The 19,296-nt window shown below is 39.7% G+C and overlaps 1 protein-coding gene across 1 annotated transcript in view; it reads right to left on the bottom strand.

Moving 5' to 3' along the window:
* Nucleotides 1-3,736: 3,736 nt before the first annotated feature.
* The window catches only part of LOC137294115 (xanthine dehydrogenase/oxidase-like), a 38,059-nt gene continuing 22,499 nt past the window's right edge, over nucleotides 3,737-19,296 (bottom strand). Inside the window, exons 20-32 of the mRNA XM_067825071.1 lie at nucleotides 17,586-17,672; nucleotides 16,669-16,860; nucleotides 16,240-16,385; nucleotides 15,125-15,206; nucleotides 14,862-14,957; nucleotides 14,036-14,164; nucleotides 12,976-13,050; nucleotides 11,835-11,887; nucleotides 11,481-11,595; nucleotides 10,597-10,683; nucleotides 9,921-10,088; nucleotides 8,263-8,430; nucleotides 3,737-7,047 (exon numbers count right to left, since the gene is read on the bottom strand). Of these exons, the coding sequence (XP_067681172.1) occupies nucleotides 6,997-7,047; nucleotides 8,263-8,430; nucleotides 9,921-10,088; nucleotides 10,597-10,683; nucleotides 11,481-11,595; nucleotides 11,835-11,887; nucleotides 12,976-13,050; nucleotides 14,036-14,164; nucleotides 14,862-14,957; nucleotides 15,125-15,206; nucleotides 16,240-16,385; nucleotides 16,669-16,860; nucleotides 17,586-17,672 (1,449 nt within the window). The 3' untranslated portion in view covers nucleotides 3,737-6,996. The remainder of the gene's footprint in view (nucleotides 7,048-8,262; nucleotides 8,431-9,920; nucleotides 10,089-10,596; nucleotides 10,684-11,480; nucleotides 11,596-11,834; nucleotides 11,888-12,975; nucleotides 13,051-14,035; nucleotides 14,165-14,861; nucleotides 14,958-15,124; nucleotides 15,207-16,239; nucleotides 16,386-16,668; nucleotides 16,861-17,585; nucleotides 17,673-19,296) is intronic.

Here is a 19,296-nt window from a genome sequence, read left to right as displayed (position 1 = left end):
GAGTCCGGAAAATAGCCCCCTCACACCTCTCTCTCACGTACACACATTGATGTGTAATCTGGGACCATGACTATGAATTCAACTCTAACACCTCCTATAACTCCTTTAAATGCCCCTCCTTTCTCCCTCCCTCCCCACTGACCCATGTAGCGTTGACCAAAAACTTCACATGGAGTGTTATCACTCCATTCTGGGCCCGCCCTGACGACGATGAGACGTTCCCCGCCCCAGACATCAACACCTGCGTCGACCACTATCCTGTCCCTAGTGACGACGACAGTGACTAGTGGGAGAGAGAGAGAGAGAGAGAGAGAGAGAGAGAGAGAGAGATGTTCGAATGAGTGTATGTGACTACGATGTGTTTTGCATATGTGATTGAGTGTGTGTGCGACGATGTATCCTTAAATGTGCCAGGGATGTGTTTTGCATGTGTGAATGTGCGTGGTGTATCTGTGAACGTGTGAATGTGAGTGCGTTTTGCATATGAGTATGGGTGAATGTGTGAGAGGTGTGTTTGCACGTTTGACGTTTTCGTGACTGAGTGTTTGTGTTGTAAAATGCTTTGCCGTTCCTTTTCCGTTTTGGTCAGATTTAGCTCTACATTTCGACATATTTCTGAACACACTCTTTTGGTCTATTTATCTATGTTTTGGCATACCCTATAGCTGACATTTCATTATTCCTCTTTTGACTGTGCTTCCATTACGGGCCCGATTTTGATGCTTTCTTTTTGGTACATACCATTCTATTTCTTGGTGGAACCTCAATAAATATCAGTGAATGGCATACGCATGTGTCTGTTGTTCTTCCTTTAGCAGGTTTATTAACGTTTAGGTGACAGCAAAACAACAGAGGAGGCAGCTGGCCTGGGTCTGGCATCAAGTGATCCATTCGATCTCAGACTTTGCAAATGGATGTTTTGTAAGACAACCTAATCACATTGTAAATCACCGATTTCATGCATTTGTGTGAAAGAATCTGTCTATGTAACTATCAACAAAGTTAAAAGCAGAACGCAGACTGCTTGCAGAGGGAGGGAACTAATGACCTGTAACAGCGGCAGTGTTGGGTCATAAAGGTAAATGCACGTGCAGTCCATGAAAGTTACCTATTCACTGCACAGTGATAGACCGTTTGGATCATTCACTTTGACTACTTCTAGCTGCCATCAACCAAAACCAACTGGTTTATTAGCGTTTATTTGATATGAAGTCGAAGGTGTGGGTTATGAATGCACGGGCGCCCATCCGCTGTATTGCTGTCCTCAAGCCCACTCTTTACATCTGCAATGGAAAACCCGAAGTGTATATACACATGGCTAGTCATAGTACAAGCTGATATCGGTACGTCGGTTATTTTACGAGCACTATTGGTCACAGCACACCTGACGGGGGTTTTAGAGTGGTCTCTCTTCCGCCTTTTTAGAATGTTTTCTTTTTTTTATCTAATTTAATATTCATTTTATTTTATTTTATTTTATTTTTTGACATCGAAGAGTCTTTTGACATTTCCACATTGTCTAATATCAACAGCAGGACAGTGCAGTCATTTTCAGTCCAGGTCGACACGGCGTAATAAGCGATTTGTGTGATGCTGGGGCAGTTAAGGCACTCGTGCATATTCCGATAAATATACAGTTTGAGAAAGAAGACATTGTTGGAATGGTGTGGACAATGCTGCCAATTTAGTCCGGCCCGGTCTCCCTTTGAATGATTGGACACAAAAATCGTAATTTCCCCACGTATATGCATGCCAAATGATGAGTGGGTGAGTGAGTGAGTGAGTGGGTGAATGAGTATGGTTTTACACTGCTTTAAGTGTTAGCCCGACTATATCAGGGCGGGGATCGATTTAATATCTAAAGGATAGATAGTAGATCAGGGTACCCTGGCTAAATACCTACACAGACCAGACAACCAGTGCTGAATGCTACAAGTCATTACGACCAGATATTCAAGCGTATTGACTGACGAGGATGTAGCTAGCAATACGATGTTGTCCTAGCGGTAAATTCTGTTATACCCATATAAAAAAACCCACGTAAACCAGCTTATTCGGGCAAAGGGTTCATTACCTTTTAGCTCATTTGTAAGTGAGAGGAATGAATGCACCGACCACCTCACCATGGTTCTTGCCGACCAGTGAGGGAAGGCAGACCACTCTTGTCAGCTTACTGCCGCGAGTGAAGACGATCATGGGACCAATTCCAGCCCGTGTTTTCATTGGTATTGAAGTTTCTAGTGGCTTAGACAGCAGTGAAAGTGTTGCCGTCTCATTTAGTGGGATGTGAGGTGGCATTGTCTCGTGCAGTGGTGGTGTCCTACATAGTGGTAGCTTGAGGTGGTGTCTCATGTAGTGGTGGTATCCTATATAGTGGTAGTAGTGGTGTCTCATGTAGTGGTGGTGTCCTACATAGTAGTAGTGGTGGTGTCTCATGTAGTGGTGGTGTCCTACATAGTGGTAGTAGTGGTGTCTCATGTAGTGGTGGTGTCCTATATAGTGGTAGTAGTGGTGTCTCATGTAGTGGTGGTGTCCTATATAGTGGTAGTAGTGGTGTCTCATGTAGTGATGGTGTCCTATATAGTGGTAGTAGTAGTGTCTCATGTAGTGGTGGTGTCTCATGTAGTGGTGGTGTCCTATATTGAGGTAGTAGTGGTGTCTCATGTAGTGGTGGTGTCCTATATTGAGGTAGTAGTGGTGTCTCATGTAGTGGTGGTGTCCTATATAGTGGTGTCTCATGTAGTGGTGGTGTCCTATATAGTGGTGGTGTCCTATATAGTGGTAGTAGTGGTGTCTCATGTAGTGGTGGTGTCCTATATAGTGGTAGTAGTGGTGTCTCATGTAGTGATGGTGTCCTATATAGTGGTAGTAGTGGTGTCTCATGTAGTGGTGGTGTCTCATGTAGTGGTGGTGTCCTATATTGAGGTAGTAGTGGTGTCTCATGTAGTGGTGGTGTCCTATATTGAGGTAGTAGTGGTGTCTCATGTAGTGGTGGTGTCCTATATTGAGGTAGTAGTGGTGTCTCATGTAGTGGTGGTGTCCTATATAGTGGTGTCTCATGTAGTGGTGGTGTCCTATATAGTGGTGTCTCATGTAGTGGTGGTGTCCTATATAGTGGTAGTAGTGGTGTCTCATGTAGTGGTGGTGTCCTATATAGTGGTAGTAGTGGTGTCTCATGTAGTGGTGGTGTCCTATATTGAGGTAGTAGTGGTGTCTCATGTAGTGGTGGTGTCCTGTATAGTGGTGTCTCATGTAGTGGTGGTGTCCTACATAGTGGTAGTAGTGGTGTCTCATGTAGTGGTGGTGTCCTATATAGTGGTAGTAGTGGTGTCTCATGTAGTAGTTGTGTCCTATATAGTGGTAGCAGTGGTGTCTCATGTAGTGGTGGTGTCCTATATAGTGGTAGCAGTGGTGTCTCATGTAGTGGTGGTGTCTTATATAGTGATGATGTTTTGTTATAATTTTCTGCAATACTTTTTGGCAGTACTCGGTTGTCCCATTTGAATCTGCATTTAGACGCGGCTCCTCATTTCAACCAAGAACTTGCATATATTCATCCAAATGTTTCATTCTACAACTTCTAAATGATGCATCTCAAAATGCATCTCAAACACTTCATCTGTCATGGTTGTTTATTTTGCCACATTTTGTACAGTGTCTGAATATTTGTCACCATCGGCTTCAACACCACATTATTAAATTAAACAGTGCAGTAAATAAAAATGAACAATACATATTTGTTTGAGACCATATATTTTTCAACAGTTCCTTTTGTTCAACTATATGACGCAACACTAAAGTGGTTTGGGTAAATCGCTATACATACTTGTAAACTGTCAGATGCCATACTGCTAACACTTCACCTGTAACTTCATATGAGTGGTAAAATATATTTACTATTCATCATTACAATGTAAAGAGAACACATCAAAATTAACATATCAGTAAATCATTTAGTAAAGAAAACCTAAAAATGAGTCAGGGCTGTAGTTGTCTGAAAACAACAAACTACCAAAGAATGTTACATTTGTAAATCTGACACCACAGGAACACTTAATCTGTGACACCACAGGAACACTTAATCTGTGACACCACAGGAACACTTAATCTGTGACACCACAGGAACACTTAATCTCATAGATAACAGGAACACTTAATCTGTGACAGAACAGGAACACTTAATCTGTGACACCACATGAACACCTACTCTGTGACACAATAAAAGGTGATTATAATAATGACCCCACAAAAAATCTATCACTACAGTCCTCAAAATTTTCAAGCTGCAGAACACAGCAACAAAAGTATCAATGATGTAAAATTCTTGTAAAAAGCATGAATTAAGTATCCATGACAATAAAGGAAATTCTTCTAATGTTTTTTTATGGCTTATGAAAATAGGAACAGTCACTGTTGAAAAAACACTGGACGAAACACACTAACACCACAAGCAAACATATGCTGCTGTCTTGTTGAGACAGAAGGAAGTAAACATAACATATCACATGAAACATGTAAATCTGCAATACGTATGATTGTACAAATCATTTGAACATTATAGAACATATTCTTAATATTTATACAGTGGAAGCTGTCAAAACCAGCATCTGTCCAATCTGGCAAGGTGTCCATACCAGTACAAAATCTCAGTCCCCTCTATGGCTTGAACATTTATCATCAGCTCTACAATCCGGCAAGTTGCCTATACTGGATTATTTCTTCACATCCGATGAGTGTCGGTTTTCACAGCTTACATTGTATAGGGGTGGATGAATTTGTACCCATGATCCACAAATACTCATCCCTCCCACCAGCACCATATATCTCCCACAACCTTGTATCCCTCATATATTAATTTGATATCATGGAAAATGGGTTGTCATGTTTTGGGAACAAAAAATATTTTTGTATCTTAATGAAATAAAACAAAACTAAACAAAAAACATATTCCATGTTAAAGGCTGGGGTTCAAACCTATACACAGATAGGGTGTGGCCTCCTTGCCTTGTCAAAGCTGTCTTTTGATGTAAATCAATGCCATATTCAAGTGCATTCCATGAAATATCACAAAACTGATTGACCAGTTCATGATGAAATTAAGCCAAAGTGTAAAGAAGTATGTTATGAAGGCTTTTAGATTAAATTATTTCCTGATGATAAGTAAAATTCAAAATTTCAAAAATGCTAATCAAATTAATCTCTTTAGTCATCAAACGTATTGATTGGGTTGTCAGGACATTTACCATGAGGCACGTTTGTTCAAGTAGTAAATTCACCAGGCACCCATTGTGGTTACAATCCTGTCACTTAAAGTTTAAGGACAGATAACATTTACACTGCTGAGGAGTAGCCAGTGGGAGACAAATTGGAAAGCCATGGGTTTGAGAACATTTTCATCCTGGCCTTTACGTCATTAAGTAGGTACTGAAATGAAACAGCACCATACAAGCATCTACCACAGTCACAGTGATGTGCAACGACATAGGTAGACATGATGATGTGCAACTACACAGGTGATGCTCTGAATTGTTCCTGAATGCTGTCGCCTACTGCAACAAACACATATTGAACATATACAAGTGTGATGCCATAGTTCAACTTTATATAGGATTATATAAACAACACAGGTGACATGATTTCACCCTGCCTCATTCCTTCCGCATACATACAATGCCTTATGCCTTTACAGAGATGAGCATTACAACTGTGGAGATTATAGAGATGACAGTCATGCTCTTTCTTGAATGAGGTAAAGATGGTCTGTGTATGAGATTCCATTGAAAAAATAGGTTTACATTAAGAAAGTGCTGTGTTGAGAAAATGTGATGGTAAGGTTGATTTCAAAATGGCTAAATAGTGTTTGTTCAGGGATTCCATCACACCACAATCCTATCTCAGTGCTTGCCATGAAGAGTTGAACAGCAGTCTCATACAAGTCCTTGTGAAGATTTTCATCTCTTTTATACATCAGATCAATTGTGCTTGTAATGTCTCAATGCTGTCATATCGGTGCTTGTGAAGATTCTACTCACTTCAAAGCATCATGGCAACTCTGCTTGTAATGTCTCAATGCAGTCATACCAGTGCTTGTGAAGATTCTTCACTTTCTTATAGATCAGATCTAATGTGCTTGTAATGACTCAATGCTGTTTTTTAAAAGTGATTGTGAAGATCCTTTTCTCTTCTATGGATCAGCTCTAACGTGCTTGTAATGTCTCAATGCTGTCATATCAGTGCCTGTGAAGATTCTTCTCACTTCAATACATCGTAGAAACTATGTAATGTCTTAAAGCTGTCATACCAGTGCTCGTGAAGACTTCACTTTTACACATGAGATCAACTGTGCTTGTAATGACTCAATGCTGTATTTTAAAAGTGATTGTGAAGATCTTTTTCTCTTCTGTGGATCAGATGTAATGTGCTTGTAATGACTCAATGCTGTTTTTCAGAAGTGATTGTGAAGATCTTTTGTTTTTAAAAGTGATTGTGAAGATCTTTTTCTCTTCTATGGATGATCTAATGTGCTTGTAATGACTCAATGCTGTTTTTCAAAAGTTTTTGTGAAGATCTTTTCCTCTTCTATGGATCAGATCTAATGCGCTTGTAATGACTCAATGCTGCCATACCAGTGCTTGTGAAGACTTCTCTTTTACACATGAGATCAACTGTGCTTGTAATGTCTCAATGCTGTTTTGTAAAAGTGATTGTGAAGAGCTTTTTCTCCTCTATCAATCAGATCTAATGTGCTTGTAATGTCTCAATGCTGTCATACCAGTGCTTGCGAAGGTTCCTGAGATATTTACAGATCAGGACAAAAGTGCTTGAAATGTCTTGCAATTGTCACTCGTAAGTATTTTTACAGATCAGGTCAAATGTGCTTGCAGTGCCTCACAGCTGTCGTTCCAAAGTCTATAGATCAGGTCACTTGTACATGAAAAGTTTTCCAGCTTCATGTTAAGGTCAAGGTCAGCTGCTGTTTTTTTTCTCCATCAGAACTCACAGATCTACAAACCATGGCTTATAACTTCCTTCTTTTGCCAGAGGATACTGTAAGTAAAACAGAATTATCGTATTACATCCCAATGATAACATACAATGTGATTTTTCTGTGTTCTTGAAGACAATGAGAACAAAAGTGAATCGGGCTTGATTTACACTTTCAGCATTGGTGATGCACAACCCTCTGTCAAGAAGTGTCCTTTTGTTTTATTGGAACTGTAACTGGGTGCCAGTAGCATCAATAATGCCTGAAAAGCAGTCTGAATCTGATTATGAAAACGTTCAAGGGATAGATGGTTCAGTCTTGACCGAACATTGTCATTGAGTTAGCTTTATTTTGAGATTGGTAAAGTGAGAGAGTGAGTTCAGTTTTACGCTGCTTTTGGCAATATTCCTACAATATCACGGTGGGGGAACTCCAGAAATGGGTTTCGCATATTGTATCCATGTGGGGAATCGAACCCAAGTCTTCAACGTGATGAGCAAACATAAACCACAAGGCTACTACACTGCCAGGAGTTTCCAGAAAAACATGTTAACATTACATTTGTGTGACTCAAATTGACATCTTCACAGGAACAGCTTTGTACAGGTTGATTGGATATATTTGCATTTCATATACACAAGGCACTAGTCACATGGGAATAATCAAATATTCAAGTTTTCTGAACACCTGAACAAATGTTTCTATGTAATATCTATGTACAAATTTGAAAAAACAAATACCACTTGTCTAAATGCCATACCTGAGCCCAGTGCACTGGTCAAGAGCTGAGTTCTGAGCAGGGCTCCAGATATTTTTCAACAAGAGGAGCATGTATGCCTTATTTTTTCAATACAAGAGTACTGGGAAAATTTATGAGTACATTTAGAGTAGTGAATGGAGTTTAATGGTGTTTTGTTTCATATATGCACCACAACATTGCTACTCTTGTGTAAACAGGTCAATAAACAATAAAGCAATACTTTTTTAAAATAAATATGTCCCTAAATGATTCTGAGACCATACACCATTGCTGTGGTGTGTATTTGCTATGTTTTCTGATTTTTTTCCTACCATATCGTGTATATTTTTTATCTATACATTCAATGATACAGCCCTTATCTTGAGCAGTAAGTTCTGAGTCCTTTGCAGAATTCGATACACCAACATCACATCAAATCCCAAAGACAACTTTTATGGATAAAAACTTCAATACTATAAGTAGTTAGGTTTTAGGGCTACCTATTGAATTTATGCAAGGACATCGGGAGATTACTCACATGTTGTGTGAACTCGTCCTGACATGCCATCCGTATCCTGGCAGCGGAAGCTGGACTATCCAGTCGGAAGCGCAAGTCCCTTCCAGCATCTCCTCGGGCAGACTTGATAGCATCCTTGATCGCAAAGAACACCGATGATGCAAGGAACAGAGGTGGTTCCCCAATAGCCTGGGAACAATTATGTCATTATTATCATTATGAACTGTGGGGCGGTGGGGTAGTCTAGTGGTTAAAGCGTTCGCTCGTCACGTCGAAGACCCACGTTCGATTCCCCACATGGGTACAATGTGTGAAGCCCATTTTCTAGTGTCCCCTGGCGTGATATTGCTGGAATATTGCTAAAAGCAGCATAAAACTAAACTCACTCAGTCACTATTATGAACTGTTTTTTTTTGTCCAAAGTCAAAACTCATATAAAAAATTATGGTTTGCATAAACTAAATTTAATGTGCCCCTTGTTAGAATTTTTTGTGTTATAACTATATTTTAGGGAAACAATAAATATTAATAATGATTGGCTTACTACTGTACTGTATATGTGTATACTGTGTATTTGAATAAATCTAACCTTGAAGTAGCAACTGTGGTTATGCCAACTACCTGACCTGAACTGACATTTATATTCAGTCAAAACGGGAAAAACCTTAAATGTGTCAGTGTTTCAGTGGTGTGGTATAAGGTACTTTTCAACTTATTCATCCACTAATGGGAGGTGTGGTAGCCACATGGATAAAGTCCTAGGTTGGAATCTTCATTTGGGTCAATTGACACTTGAACTTGATCTTGACAATTTATCACACAATGGATAAAGCCAATGGATATTTTCGGTATCCATTGGGGCATATACGGATATTGATGCAAATTAGAGAGGCCATATGCAAATTTTAGGGACAGGTCTCACAGTGTAAACAAGGGTCTGTTGTCATGTCTGGATTGACAGACATGGCTACGGAACTGTCAGTGCTTTGATCATAGAAAAGTCATGCCTGGTTATGATAGATGGAGTAGATTACAAAGCAAAGATAGACATTCATAGGCTTATGAAGATACCAACAGCAGTTCCCCAACCGATGTGTTAGCAAGAGAACGGCACAGGAATCCAGGTGCACAATCTCATGCGAAGATTAAAGTGCATTTATGGTTCAAAGGGTTAATTGAAGGTTTCTGAAGTTCTATATGTGTTTGTTGTTATTTTTCAAACATAAGCTAAGATTTGTTGACAACAATATGTGCTTTAACATAAAAACATTTTCGGAACTAGATGACCTAATGCATTCAGCTGAAGTATCAGCGCAAAGTATGTCACTGGACTTGTGACATCACGTATCACTACGCACATAGTTATGACATCACAGACATATGGGCACATCCCACAAAGTTTAGTTTCATGATCTGTGGCAAATGAAATCACTATCTTTTAAATTATGAAGTAAGAATGGCATTGTATGATAAATAGGTTATCACACTCATGTGTTTTGGGTTGGTTAATATCCTACAACAAGAATAAACAATGCGTACTCAGCCTGCCAAGGCTCGCTAAATACAGTGCATATTCATAATGCAGGAAATTAACCATCCCAAACCACACTCGCATGATAACCTATACAAAAGTGACACTCGCTCACTACTGAATTTGAACACATGTATTATCAAGTCACCTTGGATGAGTACACTGCTCGCTGGTTCAGGCTGCCTCGTAACAGGGAGACATTGAACTGTTCAGGGATGTTCCCCAGGGCTGGTATCTTGTAGTTGCCAGGCCCCTGGGTGATGAGCTGACCGTTGGGGGACACCTTGTACTGCTCCAGCACCAGCATCCCATAACCCTGGAAACCATATCACTTCATGAGCATTCAACACACGTCAACCCAAGTCAAGCACTTAGTTAATCAATACAATAAATACAGGTGCTTGTATGCTCTGAGTGAGAACAATGATGTTTCCAGAGATGGTTCACGTGATAAGGCAAGATATTTTTATTCCTTGATGTAAAGAACATATCCTTTCTTAAGCTGTGGTTGATAGGTGTAAGGAAAATATGATTCTTCAAAATATTTTCAAGTAATGATTTCCTAAGTGATTAGGATATCCAGTCTTGTTATTAATCTACCCTAAATCATTGTCCTGCATTTTAACCAAGTACATACATGTGCAAAACTAATCTATGAACACTCGGGTTTACATTCAGTGAAATGAAAAGCACATCATGGGTTGCTTAAGACCGTTTTTAAAATGTAAAGTAACATGTCACCCAATTATGAACTTGTGGTTTCAACAAAAATGGGCTAATACTCTGTTATTCAGTATTTCCTTTCAAAGTATCAGACTACAGACCTGGACAAATGCTCCTTCAATCTGTCCAATATCAATGGCAGGATTCAGGCTGCTTCCAACATCCATGACGATGTCTGTTCGTAACACCTGCAAGGAACGTCTTTGAAGAACATATGTACTCATATTACCAGTATGTACTTCAGCATTGTAGCCCAAGCTCACAGAACATCCCTCCATCATCTGTCAAACGCCCCCACCCTGGAAAGCCCAACCTTGTTATGTCCTACACTCAAAGCTCTACCACCTTCTGTTTGATCATCAGACCCCAAATCCCTGTCCTACACTCAAAGCTCTACCGCCTTCTGTTTGATCATCAGGCCCCAAATCCCTGTCCCACACTCAAAGCTCTACCACCTTCTGTTTGATCATCAGACCCCAAATCCCTGTCCCACACTCAAAGCTCTACCTTCTTCTGGTTTGATCATCAGAATCCTTTCTCCCCCTCTGTCCTACACTCAAAGCTCTACCCCTTTCTGTCTGACCCCACTCCTCCACCTACCACTGACCCATCGCTACAGCCAGTGTTTGCAACACATGTACTTTAATTTACCAGCTGGCTATCAGGGCCTGCTGCTACCTGCAGGCTTTAAAATCTACAGGCCTTGGCTGAAATCTGCAGGCCCATTTGGCAGAAGTCAAACTAATATAAACAAAACAGACTACATTGTACAGAGTTTCAAACTGTTTCTACAAAAACCAAGCAAAGCCTATGACACACAGAGGAGCTTCTATTTGTTAGACTGGTGTTGACATTACTAGGAAGTGAAACTGTAAGCTACATGGTGGATTTTTTATGATTCCTGAATGTTAAGACCAGCAGTTGTTTCGAACGCTGCCTACAGCCTGACCTCTGTCAGTCCCATCTTCACAGCACAACCACCTACCTGATGGTCCCCTGTTAGACAATCCACCTCCACCTCAGAACACGCCACCCCAAATGTGTAGTAGCCAAACGGGTTGCCCACACTCTTTCCCCAGTCAAACCACAGACCTGGAGTTCTAAGGAAATATGCAAACACAGTCATACATTAGTTTGTCAAACACACAGTTAATCACTTTTACACAATTCTCAAAATAGAAGATCAGTGATCTCAAAAGTACCGCAACATAAACAAAATATCTAAAATATCAGTTAATCAGTTTCAGCTAATCCTCAAACCAAGAGAAGATCAACTCAGACAAAACAGTTCCAGTGCTTAGTCTTATAGCATTAGACAGTAGTGTCTTGTTTGACCAACCTGTAGAAGCCTGTAGCTGAGAGACTGATCCGCTTCATGTAGGCATCCTTGATCTGTGTCACCAAGCAACAGAGTAAATGAAGACGTGTGATAGGAATCAGTCTTACACCATACTGTCTTCACGTCAATTAATACTACCTTCATTAAAGATGCCCAACTAATATCAAACCCTTTGAGTTGCTGGTTACTCCAGTTGCAATGTGGGTGACCAGTTGCAATATGGGTGACTCTTTGAGTTGCTGGTTACTCCAGTTGCAATGTGGGTGACCCTTTGAGTTGCTGGTTACTCCAGTTGCAATATGGGTGACCAGTTGCAATATGGGTGACTCTTTGAGTTGCTGGTTACTCCAGTTGCAATATGGGTGACCAGTTGCAATATGGGTGACTCTTTGAGTTGCTGGTTACTCCAGTTGCAATGTGGGTGACCCACTGAGTTGCTGGTTACTCCAGTTGCAATGTGGGTGACCCTTTGAGTTGCTGGTTACTCCAGTTGCAATATGGGTGACCAGTTGCAATATGGGTGACTCTTTGAGTTGCTGGTTACTCCAGTTGCAATATGGGTGACCAGTTGCAATATGGGTGACTCTTTGAGTTGCTGGTTACTCCAGTTGCAATGTGGGTGACCCACTGAGTTGCTGGTTACTTTGCTTCTTACACCATGGACTAGAGTGTGAAAGTCCCAAAAATTTCAGCTAGGAAACAGGGCTGGTTAGCCGTAAAACTTGCCCACAAATAATTTAGTTTGACAAGTGAAATAATTTATCATCAAATTAGAATTCATCATTTATTTTTATGACTGAATTAATAATTTGTTATCATGAAATATGATAAATATCTTCATATATACATGTCTACAATTAAACCCAATCGTTGGGCAGGTGGGTTTGAGAATCTGGCAGTCCATGTTGAAAATAACCCTACCAGAGCAGTCAGGGAGACTGCTATTTCGAACGCTGCGAAGAAATTGTTGGAATATTGCTAAAAGTGATGCAAAACCATACTCACTCACTACAATCAAAAGATGTGGCTGTAACTTCACAGCCTCAAGCTGTCTACGACAATTTTACAATAATTCTGAACTGTTTAAACAAGATCATTGTCCTATTAAGTGATTAGTTCTGTGTTTCACGTCAAATCTCACCCAGTCCTCCCACGATCCCTTGGGGTTTTCAGTCATGACAGGGTCGAGGCGATCCATCAACTCTTTACATGCATTCTGAAAACATGAAAATAATCACCCAGACCAATTTTATTTCTTGTTTTTAAGTTATATTTCCTCAAGAATAAGAAAAAAGCTATACATTCACTAAAAAAACCACTAAAAAACAATTTAATGTGATATATGTGAAATACTCTTAAAATCAGTGTGGAACCATAACTCACTCAAACTTATTTTCATCTGACATAAACCTAAAGAGTTAACATGTAAACTCATGCGGGGTTCTTTATTCCTGTCTGTAGGTTTTCTGATGACAAATATCCAGAAAACAAGAAATAAAATTTGCTTGGTCTTATTTTCCTTTGTAAAATCATCTGAAAACATGGTACAGTTGCATTCTCTTCAATAAGAAACTCATTTCTATACTGGTTTATCGTCCTGTAGGTAATATGAGTAACAATTGGATGGCTTGGATTTAAGTTAATGCATTGAAAAGTATGTGAGCATTTACTGACTGTGTGCAGTGTAATGACTCACTGAATAATATTACAGCTATCATAAAGGATGGATGAGGACTATTTTTTATGGATACACAACTTCTTAAAGTGCTTAAATATAAAGGGATGTCAACCCTATTCCTGGCAATTTTAAGGAAGGGCTGGGATGGGCAACTCAAGTTCTTGGTTTGGATGGACCGTGAGTTGGACCCAGGTACTGAAAAAAACTATTGTTGGTGATGGGATATATGCTTACACAACCAGGTGATTATGTTTGCCCTTCTTTCCAACTGTGTCTGCATTCCTTCTGACTTGTGTATGTCAGAGTGAAAATATAGTATCAGTCAAGTTCAGTGTATGATTTTAAAATAGATTTTGCAAGGGCCCAAAGTTATTCAGTTTGTACCAAACTACCACAGAAAACTGAGTAGTTATGTAAGACGTCAGAAAACAAACAAGTAAATTTGGACTTACAATAGCTACAAGCTGTAGTCAACACAACTGTTATATTTGACCTATGTTTCAAACACAGAAACCCGGCTCACCACAATGGCCATGCCATTGAGATCAGAGCAGGTGCTTGCTGCCGAAGGTGACGTGTTCGGCACAGTCATAGTGCTGGTCTCTGTGATGTGAATCTTCGATGTAGGAATCTTCAAGGCTCTGCTGGTAACCTGTCAAAAGTATAAGTAGCTGAAGACAAGTGGCTACATGCCCAGGTTTGAACTTTTGGAATTGATTTCCAGATCAGTCAGACGCTGCATGATTAAATACATTATTCATTGTAATAAAGATGTACATAGTGTTTTTCAGAGATGGCCAAGTTGTGAACAGACTTCAAAGAAACTAAACCCAAATCTTGAATAGATATGTGACCATTAGACCCCTCTTCTACAATGCTGTTTTTCTATACTAAATGCTGTAGTACATAAGAATTTTTTTTAATCTTTGGGAAAATGAACTGCTGTTAAAACAGATGGTAATAAACAGGCTGTTTTTGTATTTTTGATAAAGATCATAATCCCAATTTATTGGTGTAATATACTTTGTTAAAGACAGTAGGTAAGTTTGCAAAAATACATTATTTCAGAGAGTCTTTTTCTTCTCAAGAAGATGTCTCAATATATTGCCTTTGCATAATTTTATTGAAGCTTAAAGTAACGTTTAACATTGTATACTTTTGTCTTGTGATTTTATATTTCAGTTTATATTTTTTATTGTTCCATATTTTGCTTTATGAATTCAGTGCTCTAAAACTGAATAAGTCAAGGCTCCATAACTGACTATAACAAAGTAAACCTATGGTTTTTTACCTTTATTTATAACGTCAATAATTTGTCCAAAGAGTAACAACTGTCTTGTGGAGCCTACCTGTATCATCTTCGTATGGAGGCCTTGTCCCATCTCTATTCCACCATGAGCTATAAGTACTGAGCCATCCTTGTACACATGGACCAGAGCCCCGCCCTGCAACACAGTGGCATCTCCTACAGTGTGTGTCCTGTTCTTACAAAACACAAGTTTAGTTTTACGCCATACTCAGCAATATTCCAGCTATGTGGTGGTGGTCTGTAAATAATCAAGTCTGGACCAAACAATCCAGTGATCAACAACATGTGCAGATCTTTACTTACCTGGTTGAGTTCCCAGACACCAAAACCGATGCCAAAAGTGACTGGAGTGACAGCAAGACCCTTCTTCTTCCATCGGTTTTGACTAAAACACACACCGGTGGAAATACATACGAGTGTGTGAGGTTTATGCTGCTTTTAGCAATATTCTAGCAATATCACAGTTGGGGGGTGGGGGTATGGGGAGACCATGAATCGGCTTCACATGCAATACCCATTTCAGGGATTGACTCTTCTTCAGCATGGCGAGTGAACGCCTAAACCACAAGGCTACCCCACCAAACCGGAAATACATAGAGAACAGATCTGGCAGTTTGTTTATATCAGTATGTTTCTGAACATACAGTTTGTTTTTGTGTTTGTTTGACTGTTTAACGCTACATTTTGAGCTAAATGACAGCGGCCTGAAAATGATCGTATCTTGACAACTCCAGTGACTGACATCATGAGCATCAATCTACATAATTTGGGTACAATGATGCGCATCAACGAAGTCACTGAGTCTGACCACCCAATTCAGCTAATGGCTTGTTATCTCAACTTGCACAGAAACGTCGGCTACTCATTGGTCAAAACCGATCACATGTCATAGGTATATTTTAGATGTTAAACTGGACCACGTCCTTAGCAACACCATACTGCGTCCCTACCAACAACTAGTAGTAACACTGAATGCAAAGGTGTGAACCCAAAATTGTAAGTTCACAAATAAAAATGGTATGCCAACACAATAGGGAGCCATTTATTTTTGCCTCGTTCTTTCAGTCCTTTTTTAAAGCATTTATAGCGAGCTGAACAGTCTATAGTGAGGGTGTTTGTCAAGATAAATTCGTTACCATGTGTCCGCAAGTTTGATATGGAGATATATCATGTGTCTGCTTTGACTATGAAACTCGAAATTCATTCTCATTGCTATTTAATTCAAACTCATGACAATGGTAACTTATATTATGACAAGCATAGGTTAACAATGACAAATTGTAACATGGATCTTCACAGGTTTTATCACATCAATTTTGACTGAAATGACAAGACCAAAACATATGTCAAGCGTGACAGAGCATCATCAGACACATCCAAAGCATGCAGCTGAGCATCCAGACGACGGAGACAATCACCTGTTATGGAGGTCGACCTCCTTTTGACGCCTGTCATACTGACTCTGCTCCATACATTCCTCCCAACATCGTCTTATGTTGCACTTAGTCAGCGGCAGATTGAACGGAGTGACATCCCCTTCTTTGAACAGATTTTTCGCCCTTACCTGTTTACAAAGAATGACAGACCATTGTAACCAGTATTAATGACTGAAGCCTAACCTCCCATACATTCACTCTAACATACTGTGAAAGAATGATCATTGAATGTGACTGATCAGCTACAAAAATCAATGAATATGGATGGCCTCTGACGTCTTTGAGCTTAGTTCGGCCATGATGATTCCATGTCTGATAGGGGTTCAATGGTTTAATGACACTGACAAGTGCCAGCTTGTCAAACTTGGAGGCAATGAAAAACTCCTTTGATGTACCATGACACACACTTACAGCTTGTGGTGAGAGGTTGAGGTAGTCTGCCACATCAGTGATCCAAGTCTCAGCCACAAACATTGCCTGCGGTGCTCCGAACCCTCGATAAGCAGTGCATGATGGGATGTTGGTCTTACACAGGTGGCCGGTGGCACGGATGTGGGGGACATAGTAAGAGTTGTCAACATGGAAGAGGGCCCTATCCATCACCTGCACAGACATTACAAACAAATAATAACATCACAGATTTGTCCCAGAAACACACATTTGTCACTGCAACAAGTTTACGTGAAGAAGTGAAGTTACAATTGTGTCAGTACAATTGGTGCTGAAATACAATTGGCAGAACATGTCCCATATGTGTAATCTAAATCGTCATAAGTGTTGTAAATAATAAAGACATTGTAAATCCATCTTTTCTTGTTGTTATCATGCATCTTCAAGCCCTTCAAGCATCTTGTTATGAGTGTGATGGGCTGCGCACTCTTAAGGACAGAGTGTTCCACTGTGGGAGGAATGCCCTTTGCAACAGATGTTATGGACTTTTACCACATTCTAGATAAATGACAGTGTAAATAACCCATCTGGACCAGACAATCCAACGATCAGCCGCATGAGCATCGATCTGCACAACTGGGATATGATGACATGTGTCAACAAAGTCAGGAAACCTGACCTCCCGACCCCACTAGTCACATCTTACAACAAGCATGGGTTGCTGAAGATCAATTTGCAACATGGATTTTCACAGACTGGACAGATATGGTACAGAGAAGCCAACAGTCGTTATAGAGGTGATTCTGGGATTGGACCCAGTATCATCAAGAGGCCGGTACACCTCACTGAAGGGATACAACTCTGTGGAATCAAAGATGATGTCACTTACGAGCCCACTTTGCAACTGTGTCTCCAGAAGATTGTCACAAAATACTCACTGATGCTGATACGTCAATGGAGTTGCCACAGTTTGAATACAGATGCAATTCTAAAGCCATCACTCGACCATCAGCAGTGAAGCCAATCTGAAATTACACTCACAATATTTACTGATACTCACAAATGACAATGGATTCCAAAATGGCACTGAACAACTGCAATACTTATACAATTTTCAGATATTTAGCGCAAAATAGAAACTAACTGCTGTCCTACAAGGATTGCTCTGATAATATGATGGGAGTTTGGAACTCATGAGATTACACAGCAGACTGCTTTTCAAATGCAGTTGTGTAGACTTTCATCTTAACAACTTAGTGATTACCACAAACAGATGAAGACGGACCATTCTTGATTTTCTACTGCATCAAAGCAATTCTTGATATTACAAAACATATTCTGACAGCTAAATCAAGACCTCCAGAACTCCTTGAAAAATCACCATCAACATCAACACCCATAGCATTCATCATCCATAACTGTGTTCCATAGGAAGTATTGCTTCTGTGAGATCAAACGATATTTCTTAAGAGACTCCAAGGGGATATCGTTTGCCAGGAGATTTTGTACAATGCCCTGAGAAAACCATGATATCACAAACCTGACGACATCACAATGCACTGACATTGCTGCAATGCAAGTATAATGGCACTACTGTTGTCAGAGATGTACATTTTTCATTGAAACTAAAGAAGATTAATTTTTTATTATAAATAGAATCTCATCCTCATGTCTTCTGATCTCTATTTATCAACTCATGTTGAGAAAAGTAAAAATATCTTCATTTTTGAACTTTTATGAACTCAGGGTGATATATTTGATATCAAAAGACACTTGAGTGAAATTCTCTATCTACACCTTCTCCTAACTGCCAGAACTGCTTTGTTTCAAGACTAATTTGATAGACACAATACTTCTCTTATGTGTTCAGTCAAACTGTACTGTTCTTTCATAACTGAAATGGTGATGACACTAGAACTTGTCCAGCAAACGTCTTGTCCAGATGAAAGTTTCTTGAAAACAGATATCCTGTTTCCATTAAAAAATCAAGAGTTAACTGATACTGTTTCCTAAATGTTGGTGAATGACAACACAGAAGGGGCATTTTGATTGGTTGTTGACCACAGGTATGTGAGAAAGTGAGATGAGACATTTGTTAAAAACAATGCCATGTTGGTGAATGAGTCAGGGTCACACTACACTAAAGCAGAATCAGGCTAGCTATTCTCAAAACATTCGTAGCCCTACGAACTTCTTAAGCCCATACTTAACACATTGGCTATGATCAAAGTTAAGAATTCTTAGGGCTACAAACGTTTCAAGAATAAGGGCCCAGTTTCTTGAGCAGTTTCTACAAGAAGCTTTCAGCACAGATTGAACCACCTGCATGCATTGATTGGATGAGTGTAGAAAGTGTAAGCTTTTTGTGTTGTACACTTATCCAGCAATCAGAACAGATTGTATTTTTTTATATCAAGTGTGGTTTTCAACAAGATGACTTAAGCGGAATATGACCAAAGATGTCTTAAAGTGGGTGACACTTTAGGTGGAACTGGGGATGGTCTGTTTGGTTTCCTGTTCTCTGAAATAAGCTCATCAGTTCTTTTGATCTTATTATAGATCTTATTTTAAGACTACAGGGTGTGTCCATGTGTCACTTATTACAGCTGTTGACAGCTTAGTTAATTTTGAAAAAAAATATAAAGTTTC

Source organism: Haliotis asinina, chromosome 8 (genome assembly GCF_037392515.1).
Source record: "Haliotis asinina isolate JCU_RB_2024 chromosome 8, JCU_Hal_asi_v2, whole genome shotgun sequence".
NCBI classification, from domain to species: Eukaryota; Metazoa; Mollusca; class Gastropoda; order Lepetellida; family Haliotidae; genus Haliotis; species Haliotis asinina.
Note: the sequence above shows the minus strand (reverse complement) of the source record. Positions and strands in the feature narration are given on the sequence as shown.